This window comes from Anguilla anguilla, chromosome 14 (assembly GCF_013347855.1).
Source record: "Anguilla anguilla isolate fAngAng1 chromosome 14, fAngAng1.pri, whole genome shotgun sequence".
NCBI lineage: Eukaryota > Metazoa > Chordata > Actinopteri > Anguilliformes > Anguillidae > Anguilla > Anguilla anguilla.
The window spans coordinates 13,682,709-13,695,286 of record NC_049214.1 but is presented as its reverse complement, the minus strand read 5'-3'; the positions used below and the strand labels follow the sequence as shown (position 1 = coordinate 13,695,286).

Here is a 12,578-nt window from a genome sequence, read left to right as displayed (position 1 = left end):
GCCCCCCGCCACCGCCAGCAGCCCCATCTATTTAGTGATATGTAAATGCCGCCACCAGCCTGCAAATACGCGCCAGCGCGTCTGCGGGGAGAGTATATAAAGCGATAAAGCGCCCTTCGCTAGTCCGCGCCTCGCTGATGTCACTCTCAGATTGTGCCGTGCCGTGTAGTGTGAAATCGCGGGATGGCGGTGGGCTTCCGCGGCGATTCCCGTTTGTTCTCACCTCGCCGTCGCCGGGTGCCGTGGGTTGCAGCTTACTCACGAGCACGCTTACTCATCACCTTATCACTTACTGAAATGTATTACATGTTAATGACAAATAATCTCCCCCAGTGTCTTGCTTTTGTAATATAAGACCTGTTTGAGTAACAAAATAGTAACTTCAACTGGAGTTATGGTGGTCTGTGTTTTCTAAGGCTCCATTTAACCTCACCCTCACCCGAACCCTTAACTTTACCCTTAACGTTGTTTTTTTGATCACCACGTTGGCTGTGTTGCATGTATTTTTGTTTCCTCTTTCCCACAATTCCTTGTAATCAGGAACAGGAGCCGGACAGTTGGTACTAGTGCTGTTGTTGGCTCAGTAAGACTGCGGAGTGTGCGCAGGGGTAGTGAGAGCTCGCCCGCTGGCTGGTGCTGTGTGATACTGGCGCCACCCTTTCCTGTCTCTATGGAGACTGTCACTCATCTGAAACGGCTCTATTATCTGAGAGAGGGAGGAAGAGGAAGGGCTGTACTGAACAGGGTGCGGAGAGGGGAGTGTGGGGTACACTACCCGGCATTCGGGGGCATTAGCTCGGCTGGATATGCCGGCCCTTTCTCGGGTAACAGTAGCGAGCTTTAACCAGCGCATGCTGAATGGCGCTGAAAGTTCAGCCGAAATGGTTTTAAAGTGGAGGCAGGACTGAGACACCTCTCCCAGTTGCTGTAGTGAGGGCGGTAATGGCGGGTTAGGCAGTGAAGCACTGTTTAAGGGAAAGCCTGCGGCTAACACTGCGCGTGGACCCGGAGGCTGTGTGTCCGCGGTCTTCATTGTTTCTGTTGCCATTAAATGAATGAAAGTGTCTCTCTTCCTCCTTCAAAATGTGTGACTGCGCAATGGGGAGTGGGTGCGTGAGTGTGTGTGTGAGCGAGGCCAAAGCCCTCTGCGCTCAGGGAAGGCTGCCGTTTTCCCAGCGGAGTGCGCTGCTACGGTACGCATTAGAGGAAGTGCTCTTCACATCCTCTCTCTCTCTTTCACAGAGCCTGCTGCGGACCTTTCGCAACCTGAAGGACGTGGGGATGGTTCAGGTGAAGGTCATTGGTGCAGAGGGTCTGCTGGCCGCTGATGTCACAGGTAGAACTAACAAAGGTTTCTTAAAGGCACAGTCTGCATTTTGTCCTACGCTACTTCACCTCCACGAATCCGTAACAACTAATGTGATGTGTCATACATTTTACATTATACTGCATGTCTTCAAAATACTCGAAGGAACTGAATTTCTACTGTGGTGACAATGCAGTTTGGATGTGCTGTTCGTACTGCATTTGGAATGCTGTAGTGTATGTATGCTTTCAGTATGGCTAGGCTGGTCCAATAGAATGTATGAATATATCTAACATTTGTAAAATAATGCCATCCCACCATATTGCCGAGTAGGATACACGAAAGAAGGCAATGAAACTGCACTGTTCCCTGCCCTGCAGGTTTGAGAATTTTTTGTGTGACAAATTCAGTGAGAGACTTGCATTAACTCACTGCTAGTTTGAGGGCATTCCAAGCTGCTTTCGAGTGAGTTGAGTTTTTTGGGATGAAGTCTGAGAAATTGGTCTTCTTGAATGAGCAGAGGGGTAGCCTGGCCTCATCCAAAGCTCTGCGTGATGCCTTTTTTTTGAGAACCTCTTTTTTGCTCTCTCTTGTTTTCTTTGCGAACCATCGGTGTGAAGGGCCTCGTGTGGGACAGCTCTCTCTTGTTTTCTTTGCGAACCATCGGTGTGAAGGGCCTCGTGTGGGACAGGACAGAGAAGGTTAATGGCTGGAATGAAGAGATTATTCAAAGAGTTCAGAATGAAGGATGGGATGTGAAGCAGTCTGGGGCTTGGATGGGGCGTGGCCTCTGTCCTGTATAATGGAGTTTACCTAAATATCATCAACTGTACAAGGGGTTTATTGTAGATGGCCTGTTTTATTTTATCTAAAATGATCTTATGGCATGGCTGATATTTGGGATTGTCTCTGTCTTTTAAATCTTGCATTGCTGCTCTGTAGACTGATTTTACTGCAGTTGCATGAAAGCACATCCATCAGTTATATTTGACTGTGGTGCAAGGGCATCTAAGGAGCTCATCTGTGTCTGATTGAAGGGTGGGTCAGGTTGGGGGGGTGGGGAGGGGTAGGGGATACCAAGCGGACAGTCTAGCTTTTGAAAAACAGACGGCCGGCACTCTGAAAAACAGGCGAGTGAGCGTTCGCCAAAAAAAAAACCAAACAGACAGGCGGGATTTGGGGTGGTTTGTTCACTTGTCTTCTCACTCAAATTAAGACGTGTTCAGTAGCAGGCGATTCCCCTGGACCCCCCAACCCCCCTGACCCCCCCCCCGCACCCCCTCGCACGGCTCCGCCTGTGGCTCTGACCCCCCCCCGTGCGGACTGCTGTTCCCAGGGGAACGGCCCGCGTGGCGATCTCTGATTTCACACTCCTCCTCCTCCTCCGCCCGCCCGCCTGCCCGCCCGCATCCTCGACCTCGCTCCCGCCCGCTGCGCTGACAGGGAGACAAAGCCCTTTAGAGCACGCTGCGCTGCCATTGGACGGCTGCGGAGGTGTCAGGGAACAAGGTTAGGGCCCGCCGGTACCGCACCTTTTTAATAAAGAGCTCACATTCTCACATTCAGACACGAGAGAGCTCTCTCCATTCCCCCTGAGCATCCCCCTTATCTGCACCTCAATACCTCAACACTTCATCTGTGCTGAACAAATATAATAATAATAATAATAATAATAATAATAATAATAAAATAGAAAAATTCCAAGGCGCTAGCTTAGGTTAGAAAGGTTTTATTCTCTGGGTAGGACTATAAGATCTGCTGAAGACCAACGAATCTCGGCTAGGCAGCCAATGTGAGGGACCCTATGCTGTATATATTTCATGTTTTGAAATCTGGTATTTTTATTTTTTCCTTCAGAATAAATAGACTAATGCATTGTTTGTAATAAACATCGAGTGGTATTTCTTTTAATGAACAGTGTTTGCAACTTTATTTAGTAACGTCATGTACTGCAATGTAATGTATCCGATCACTGAATATATGTTCCAATATGATCTGAGTACCCACGTTATTCTAAAAATGTATGTAATGCTTGGGAGTTCTCAAACTTGGCATGTGATATGCGTGTTATTCTCTTGTGTGCAGCCTAATCAATATTTCTCTGAGGAGGACATTCAGAGCAGACAGCAGTGGCTTTCAAGTGACTGCAGTGACATTTATTTCGTCTGCCTCTGAAATGTCCCGCTCATGCCATAGCATTTTAGGAAACCTATGGGAATCAATAACGGTTTATTAAGGTGTTCCACATATGACAGTGGCATAGCAATGGCACTTTCTGTGTGAAGATTCTTTCCTTTTTTTGCCTGTGTGTGTGTGTGTATTTATATATGCTTTTATATGTGGTTGTGTGTGTGTGTGTTTAGCCAGCATACATTTACATAGTCAGTATACATTTGAAGGTAGCTGTACAGTATGTTGGTAATGGTTTCACGGTCAGTGGTAGTACTTTAGCACTAATGGACATTTAGCCACATATTTTTTCATACATCAGTTACTTTGGCAGTCTTTCTCTGGATGCAGTATGCAGGAAGTGGCGTTTACCTTCAAATACGTATGTTCACCTAAGTCTCCATGTCTGGTGTTGTTGAGTGTTCCCTGTGAAAATGAAAAATAATAATTTTGTAAGAAATTATATGTTTATTAAATATTCATTGCAGAATTAATTCAGCACAATGCTAATTATAAAAATGAGTATGCATATACGTGTACGCCAGTAGAATTATGTATATATATACTTTTATCCATTATTTTGATTGTATAAAAGTCCTTATCCAGAATTACCTTTTTTTACATATTCATACTGCTGGATATTTTTTGTGTAAGTAATACAGTTTAAATGCTTTCCTTAAGGTTACCATGGAAGTTTTTCTCAGATAAAGTGTAATGTATTTTTTTTAAACCCTGCCCACTTTTATGCTAATATGATATGCTCGGTAACGCTTCCAATTTGTTCCCCTACTTCTCCAGTGTGGAGTGGTTAAGTGGTTTGCCTTTTAGCATACTGTTCTCTTCAGACACATGTTACTGGCTCGTGAGACAGCCTGCAGATCTGTAATGCTGCGCAGCTCAATGAAAACATGAAAGCTTCTTGATTATGACACAGACCAGCTCTGCAGGAAGTGCGTGAGCCCTGTCTGTAATGTGGACGATTGCACTTCCTCCCTCACTGTAGCGTGTGCTGTGACTGCCGTTAGTCACTGGTCCTGAGCATCAAAATTAAGTCGGTAAATATGAAGAGGAGGGGACTGCTGATTGACAGCTCTTACCCCTCCCTCCCCTCACCCCTCTCCTAGGGAAAAGTGACCCCTTCTGTGTGGTGGAGCTGAGCAACGACCGTCTGCAGACGCACACCGTCTACAAAAACCTCAATCCAGAGTGGAACAAGGTCTTCACTTTGTGAGTCCTCCTGTAGCTGGAAAGAGAGTCACAAGCCTGCGTGTGCAAACACACACACATGCGTACACATGAACACACACATACACACACAAACATGAACACACGCACCCAGAAACACGAACTTGCACGCATATACACACACACACAGACACACATGGATAGTGCTAGCTTTAGTAAAGAAGGACAGGTATTTTCAGCTGATTGAAAAGATACAAATGAGACAAGCTTTCCTGCAATATCACATTTGTGCATTTTAATTATTTGTTTGTTTGTTTCTTTAGTTTGATTAACATCACAAAATGATAAATTCACCAGACTGTAGACACAAAGCCTACATTTTCTTCCATTTTCTTTTTTTTAAATCTTGTTTTTACCACCACTGTAAAATGTGTGAGCATTTATTACCAAATTTGTGACACATTATTATAACAAGAGTTGTATCATCTAGCAATTACAGCGAGAAAAATATGCAAATGTTGTGTTCATATGAGAAAAGCATTGTCATAACTTGTTATATTTCCTATTATACTTGACTCTACTCACACTGCTTGATTTGTTTAGGAGTAATGGGAGAAAAAATGCAAATGTGAAAAAGTGACACCTCATGTCCTTTCACTCAATTTCTTTCTTTCCTGGTGAGCTGGTTCCAGAACTGGAAATTCCTTTTAAGAGGCGATGAATGTGCTGCAGCTCATCTCTGCCAGCGCTCATCTTTAAGAATAACCTCAATTTCTCTCAACAAGCTCCCCAGGTGGCTAGTTTTCAAAGATATCATTAAAAAGTGAATTAATAGTCCTCTTTTACACTGGAAAACTGGCCACACGCAAGGTTTAGTGTGTTGATGTCGTCGCTGCTTCAAAGATTCTAGAGGTGTTTATTTTTAGTCGTGAGTGGCCCCTTCACTGCCTGTCTGTTCCTCCCTGTAACACTTCCTTGGAGCAGTAATGTGACGGACATCCACGCGGTGCTGGAGGTCACAGTTTACGATGAGGATCGAGACAGAAGTGCCGATTTCCTGGGCAAAGTGGCCATCCCCTTACTAAGAGTGAGTCTTCTCCTCATATCACATAGTCTAAAATCTTCTCTCATTGGGAAAAAAATTCCTCAAAAAAGAAAATAGTCCTTTCATTTAGTGAAAATGTTTTGATGAGATAGAGAGGGACAGCGAGAGAAAGATGGAAACGGAGAAATGTATCTTACTATATTTTTATACTTTTATATGTTTTACATTTGTATTGTTTTTTTTTCACCTGTTCTCATTCTGTCGTCTTACTATATGCATTTTAAAACATGGTTTGCAGTAAAGCATTTTTGAGAACAAAAGAGACTTTTCAAATCAGTATACTTTGGCAGTGTGTATTTTAAATGTCATGTAATAACGAGTTTGGTAGAAATTGAGGGAGGAAGGGAGGGAGGGAGAGACAGGAAGAGAGAGACAAAATAAAACTATGAAAATCCAGCCTCAATCACCTACGCACGCCCGTTTTTCCCTGACAGTTGGCCTCTGGTACGAGCAGGCAGTTGTCAGAGATGGTCGTCTCGAACCCTCTGTGCAGCTGGGGGGAGGTCAAAGGTCAGGGAGGGAGTGTATTCATCGGGGCTTTTGGAGATGGGCGACTGTCACGTCCTCTTTCCCGCAGATCCGGAATGGAGAACGGAAAGCATACGCCTTGAAGAACAAGGAGCTGACAGGGCCGACCAAGGGGGTCATCTTCCTGGAAACAGACGTGATTTTTAATACTGTAGGTCTCGTCTTCTTTGTCCTTTAAAATTCCATCTCCCTCTCCTTTCATTTTCTTTGACACCTCCCTCCCTCCCATACCCTGCACACCCCTTGTCCGGTGTCCTGCTTGTGTTAATTTACCAGAGCTGTGCTGTGTGTGTGTGTGTGCACACGTGTGTGTGTGTGTGTGTGCATGTGCGTGCGTGTGCATGCGTATATGTGCGTGTGTGTGTGTGTGTGTGTGTGCACGTGTGTGTGTGTGTGTGTGCATGTGCGTGCGTGTGCATGCGTATATGTGCGTGTGTGTGTGTGTGTGTGTGTGTGGGTGTGTATTTTAACATATGTTTGCATTGCTTGTGGAACTGTAGCAGTAACTGTTTATCTTCTCACAGATCAAAGCTGGCCTGAGAACCTTAGTACCAATAGAACAAAAGTACATTGAAGAGGAACCCAAAGTTTCCAAACAGGTAATGTTAAATGTGAGCGCGTCTGTGTGTGTGTGTGTGTGTGTGTGTGTGTGTGAGTGTGTGAGCGTGCGCATGTGTGTGTGTGTGCGTGCATGAGTGTGTGTGCAGCTCTTAGGGGCTGTTTCATGGGTGCTGAATAGAAACATGGTGCTGCCAGCTCTCAGTAGCTCTGCTGCTGTGCCTCTCTGACAAAGGGCTGAATCAGGGGGGGTCGGCCCCCAATCACACCCCCACAAAGAGCCCCGCGGCTCAAACAGACGTTTCGCCCGGCCCCCCGTCCTGACAGCCCCGACCGCTCCACTCTTACTCGCTTAGACAAGGGCCGGGAATGTGGTCCGCACTGTGATGTCATACAGTACTTTCTCCAGTCATGTGGGTCTTAAATGGTTTGACTTCCTGTTGATTACTTTGGATACTTGGATCAAATGATCTGTCTGCTCTTTTAAACCTGTTTGTCTGCTGGTTTCTTTATTAATAGAAACACACCACTGTGAAATATGTCATATTTTCAAAAAGGTCCACATATTTACAGTATATTGCAGTGTTCTCCATTTCTGTAAGAGAGGGCCAGTCTGTGCTGGTTTCTAATCTCTTGGTTATGTGTACACCGAACCTGTCCTGAGTGTCTGCTTCTCTGTCTGTGTGCTTATCTGATATCTGTGGGTCTGGTACATCTGAATACCCTGTTCGTCTGTCTGTGATTTGTTCTCCCTGCGCAGCTCCTGCAGCAGAACTTTAACCGGGTGAAGCGCTGCATCCTGGTCCTCATCAACTCCGGTTACTATGTCAACAGCTGCCTTGAGTGGGAGTCTCCCCAGAGGAGCATCTGTGCCTTCCTGGTGAGGGTCTGCCCCCGTCAGCCAATGGGACAAGTCTGAGGCTGTCCTAGCATCGTCTCCTCCAAATCTCACCCCCCCCCCCATCCCCCAAATCTCAACCATGTCTACGGTGTTCACTGTGAAGACCTGAGCAGGACTTCCATGCTCTTTAGAAATCCTCAGAAGCCCTCAGATTTACAGTTTAAATTACGGTGGACTAAACGTTCTGGAATATAACCCAGTATTGACCAAGGTACTTTAAAGTGAATGTTTGTTTTGGGAGAGAGATTCATCTTGGATACTTCTTCTTAACTTCTTGTATAAATTGCTCCTTTTTAGACTGATCCTGGATCAGGATTTGCACTGTGAGCTAGCGGTTGTGGCTGGGATTGTGGTTGATGCTTAAGGACAGTTCACACAATGCAGGGCAACGTGTGGAAAGGAAGGTTGCACTGGCTGTCCCGTTCAGTGAAACTGCAGGGAGATCTGCTTTGTTGAAATGTCTGTCCTGTGAATGATAGGCCCTGGTCTTTAAGCGCTTCGGAGACGTGCGGGTTAGGGTTGGGGTTGGGGTTGGGGTTAGGGTTAGGGTTAGGGTGGGTTGACCGTGAGGTTAGGGGTTAGGGTTAGGGTTAGCATCAGTAAGTGTCATGCTGACACAGCCGTTTCCAGGTCCTGCTGGTGACTGACACATAGCTAGGATATCTTCTCGCAGGAGTAACAGAGGCATATTTATGCAACCCCCTTTATAGCTCAGAAAGCTTTCAGTTAGCATGCTGGGCTGTAGATGCTATGCGGGGTGGAGATGGTAGTATTGAGCACCTCTACAGTGATTTTCAAAATAACTCTGTGAGCCGAACCAGGAGCCATAAGGGGTTCATTAAGGTCATTAAATGATAAAAGGTAAATTTCACTCCTATCATACGTTATTTTACACGTTATTTTGCATGGAGCAAGCCCAGGCTTTACGCAGATGCTGGACGCTCTAGTTTGCAGGTAAATGGCAAATCTGGATGGTCTGAATGGCCTGTCATTACGTATCCTTACAGTATGTTCTCTTGTGCATGATACGACGTGATTGATGACAAAATGGAGCGGAGGGTAGACGGCAGGAGGGTCTGAAAGTATCACATCCCAGGAAGGAACGGCGCACCATTAGCATGGCGACCACAAAAAAAAAGAAAAAAAAAGACGGTGCGGTGCTCTTATCTACAGTTAAGATGTCAGATTTGCTCTTGTAAGAATAGGGTCTGAAATGGCGGAGACACCGTTGCACCGGCTCCAGAGGAGATTCTACACCCGCCTTAATTAATAGTCGCTGCTCCATTCTCCATTTCTTTCTCTCTCTCTCTCTCTCTCTCTCTTTGTTTCTCTTCTTCTGACATTTGAAAAGCCCCAATTCTGCCAGCACATATTATACGGCAAAAAAAAAAAAAAAACCCAAAAAAACTGCATAATTGGACAACGGAGCTGTCACGGAGAGGACGCCCTTTCTCAGGTCCCCGAGTCACAGGGATGTACTACAAGGCGAAGTTAAAGTCTTCTGATGCCATTTCTGCATAAATTGCTGTTGGACCTGTCTGTTAGCCTGGCCCCGCCGTCTCCGGCGTTTAGCATTAACATTTGATACCGCGCATATTTCTGTGTCTGCGCCGTGTCGGGACGAGCGCGGGTCATCGCTGCTCCCCAGTAATTTGGAAGGGAGGTGGGGAGGGTGGTGGGGGGGTTGGGGGGTGTTTGGGTACAGAGATTCCGTGGATCTGTTCTCATTTTTTTTTCCTCCCTGTGAATAGCATAATTCAGTGAAAGTGTCTTTATTTGATCCCTTTATTTCCTTACAGCTTAAGTGGCCCTGTTTTAAAATAACAACTTTCCATTGAGGTTCTTACCTGTCCTCTTGCCATTTTAGAACTTAAACCTGCAACTGTCAAAAATAGTTGCTTGCTGAAAAGCCTCTGTTTTTTTATCCTCTCGTCATGAAATGTGAGTTGCGCACATGACTCCTGGTGTACACGTGAGAAATGCCCCTTTGTTCTGAATTGTAATGATTGAACTCACCTAATTGTTTCAGAGTGGTGCTGTTGTGCAGAGAAAAATTCCCGGTGATAAATCAAAGCTGAGCAGTGTTTGTACGAGTCTCCCCACAGTATGTACACTATCAGTGTTAGAAGTACTCCGTCATAGAGGTTTTCACTCTGGATGGTTCGCCGTGTGTTTGGGGAAACCCAGGGTAAGTGTCTGGTTGGCCGTACTGCGGGAGCACGTCCCGCTGACAGCCCTCACATGGGGCGATTGAGAGAGGCTCGCCGTGTCTAATGATCTTCCTTCACAGCGACGCTCTTCGCTTTGCGCGTTCCGAGGCTCTTCGGCCTCATTCTCCGCTTAATTTCAAGCTTCGTTTTCGCAGAAAGAGCCGGCGTGCCTCAGAGCCGTCTGGACTTTCAGTGACCCGCGCTCTCGGTCTGGAAATGAATGGCGGTGATCTGTTTCATTTGCTCCGCCACGTTTTTTTTTCTCTCTCCACTTTTCCCTCTTAAAGAGGAAACGAGCTCAAGAGCTGAAAGAGGGCATCGGCTCAGAGGGGAATGTTTTGACAGCTTCGCTCCGTGGCCGTGTGGATTATGGAATTGCGGAGATGAGATATTGATGGAGAAAACGCTGCACTCCTGTGACTTTGAGTGCCTTGTCCATGGCGTGTTCGTTTGTTCCCTGTCTTTTGCGCAGAGATAGGGAACGAGTTGAATCGGCCATGCTGATTTAATTAAAACCTTTTTAGGGGAGAGGTGCTGAAGGGCTCGTCCGGCATGGATCTGGTGGTGTAGTGGTGTGGTGCCGCGCACCGCGGGCGCCGATCGTGATTGGCTGTGGCGTCGCCCAGAGATGGGACGGGTTCAGCCAGCTGGGATGATCACATCTCAACTCCACGCTCACCAGCGACCCCTGCAGGACAGAGACCCGCGATCCTGCCTGTTGAGATGCACACAAAGAGTCTTCCTCTGACTCGTGTCTGTGTGAGTCCAACTCGCAAACCGTGGCGTGAAAAGAAGCGGCGGCTGACATCACGTGCTTTGGAGGACCGCGCATGCTTGTGTGTTCCCTCCCAAATAGCGCAGGTCTCAGAAATGAGCAAATGGGGGGAGGGATGGGGCATAAAAAATGTATTGGGGGCACAACGCTTGATGATTGGGGAGGAGCTTGCATCCAATGGGTCTGTCACTCAAACCGTGACTCTAATTGTGCATTAGATGAATGGCGTTCCCTCAAAAGGCACTGAAAACATAACCAGCCCCCATCCCCATAAAATATGCCTGTTGGAGGAACCACTCTGCACTCGTATTTTTACTTTCTAAAGAAAAAAAAATCTAATTATTTAACTTAAAAATATCTGGCCTCTTAAACTAGGCCTGAGGCAATATATAAATTAATCAGATACATTTACTTGTTTAAGTTACAGGGAAAAGAAAAAAAAGAGTTTTCATTGCAGGGAAGGTAGCCCTCAAAACTTGGCTGAGAGAACGCCTCCAGCACCTTCGGCAGGATTTTAAAGCACAGCCGTCCGCTGGATATTATTCTAACTTCCCAACACGCTGAAGACACAGCAGTCATTGTGACGCAGGTGAACGAGTGAGATGCTCAGCTATGGCGTTTTTGAATTCAGCGTGTGTTCAGATCCCCCGGTGTAAAACGATTACTTTTTTTGGCACTTTGCGCTTTTTTAACTATGCGCTGCAATTAATGAAGATGTTTTTGTAGATAATGTAGCCTTTTAAATGTGTCCTCTGTCTGAGTGTGCTGAGTGAGTGTCTGTGGTGAAAATGTTGGTTGTGGGTTGATTTCCAGTTGGGGCGCTGCCGTTGTGCCCTTGAGGAAAACACTTAACCTGAATTGCTTCATGAAAATGTCCAGCTACACAGAACGATACGTCGCTCGAGATAAGCATGTCTGAAAAAATGTTGAAATTAAAGCCTCAGTGAATTCGACAGACAATGTTCCCTCGTCTGCCGTAAGCAGGGTGTGGCGCTCACGACTGTGCCGACGGGTCTGCTGCTCTAGAACTCCCCGTTATCCATGCATCTGTGCACTGGACCACCGCAAGGGCCGCTCCTCTCAGGGTGGCCAGATTGAGGGGTTTTATTTCAAAAGTAGAGAGTAAGAAAAATGAATGGGGGCAGTTTCAGAGTAAAAACGTGCATTGGAGTCATGGGGGAAGTTTCAGTGTAGGAAAAGCGGAGCAGACGTCCAAGTGTAGACTAGATTTGCCGCGTAAAAAGTCAATGCAAGCACAGGGACAATTATGTACTGGCACATAGGCTCCGTGCTCTCGTTTCCTGATTTACGAACAAAGACTTCCATCTACAGTGTTCAGCAGGCTTCAGAGTAAAAATGTAATGAGCGTGTGTCTGTTATGGGGGATTTAAAAAGAAAGGCTGACTCATGAATAGGCCGCAAGAGGATACAATCCAGGTTCTGGCAACCTTGGCGTCACTTCCTCCGTTCCCAAAGAGAACCGGCCTGGACGGGGACGGGCCCACCACGCCCGCGCGTTTCCGTCACGGGCCGGCGCCGAGCTTACCCGCGCGACCCAATCAGCCGGAACGGCCCCGCCCTCGCCCCCGCCGCCGCCGCCGGGAGCGCGGACCCCGTTGCCTTTCCGCCAAACAAATTAGCCGTAACTTTATCTGAAGCGGGCGCAAACAGGCCGCCTGTTGTCAGGATGGGGTGGGGAGGGAGCGGGGCGAAGCCAGTGTTTTTGTCGGGTGGAGGCGAGGGGTGGCGGGGTGGAGGGTGGGGGGGGGGGATAACGATACGAAGGCTTTGATCTGCGGCGAAGCGGGGGTCCTGTCGGCAGGAGAGGCCGGGCGAGGAGA

General features: G+C 46.9%; 1 protein-coding gene across 10 annotated transcripts in view; it reads left to right on the top strand.

Annotated features, from left to right (window-relative positions):
- Positions 1-12,578, top strand: part of mctp1b (multiple C2 domains, transmembrane 1b) — a 106,997-nt gene that overhangs the window by 61,960 nt on the left and 32,459 nt on the right. For all 10 annotated transcript variants that reach the window (XM_035390489.1, XM_035390490.1, XM_035390492.1 and 7 more), the window contains 6 exons: positions 1,243-1,336; positions 4,600-4,702; positions 5,645-5,747; positions 6,343-6,444; positions 6,818-6,892; positions 7,612-7,731. In XM_035390489.1, coding sequence (XP_035246380.1) covers positions 1,243-1,336; positions 4,600-4,702; positions 5,645-5,747; positions 6,343-6,444; positions 6,818-6,892; positions 7,612-7,731 — 597 coding nt within the window. The remainder of the gene's footprint in view (positions 1-1,242; positions 1,337-4,599; positions 4,703-5,644; positions 5,748-6,342; positions 6,445-6,817; positions 6,893-7,611; positions 7,732-12,578) is intronic.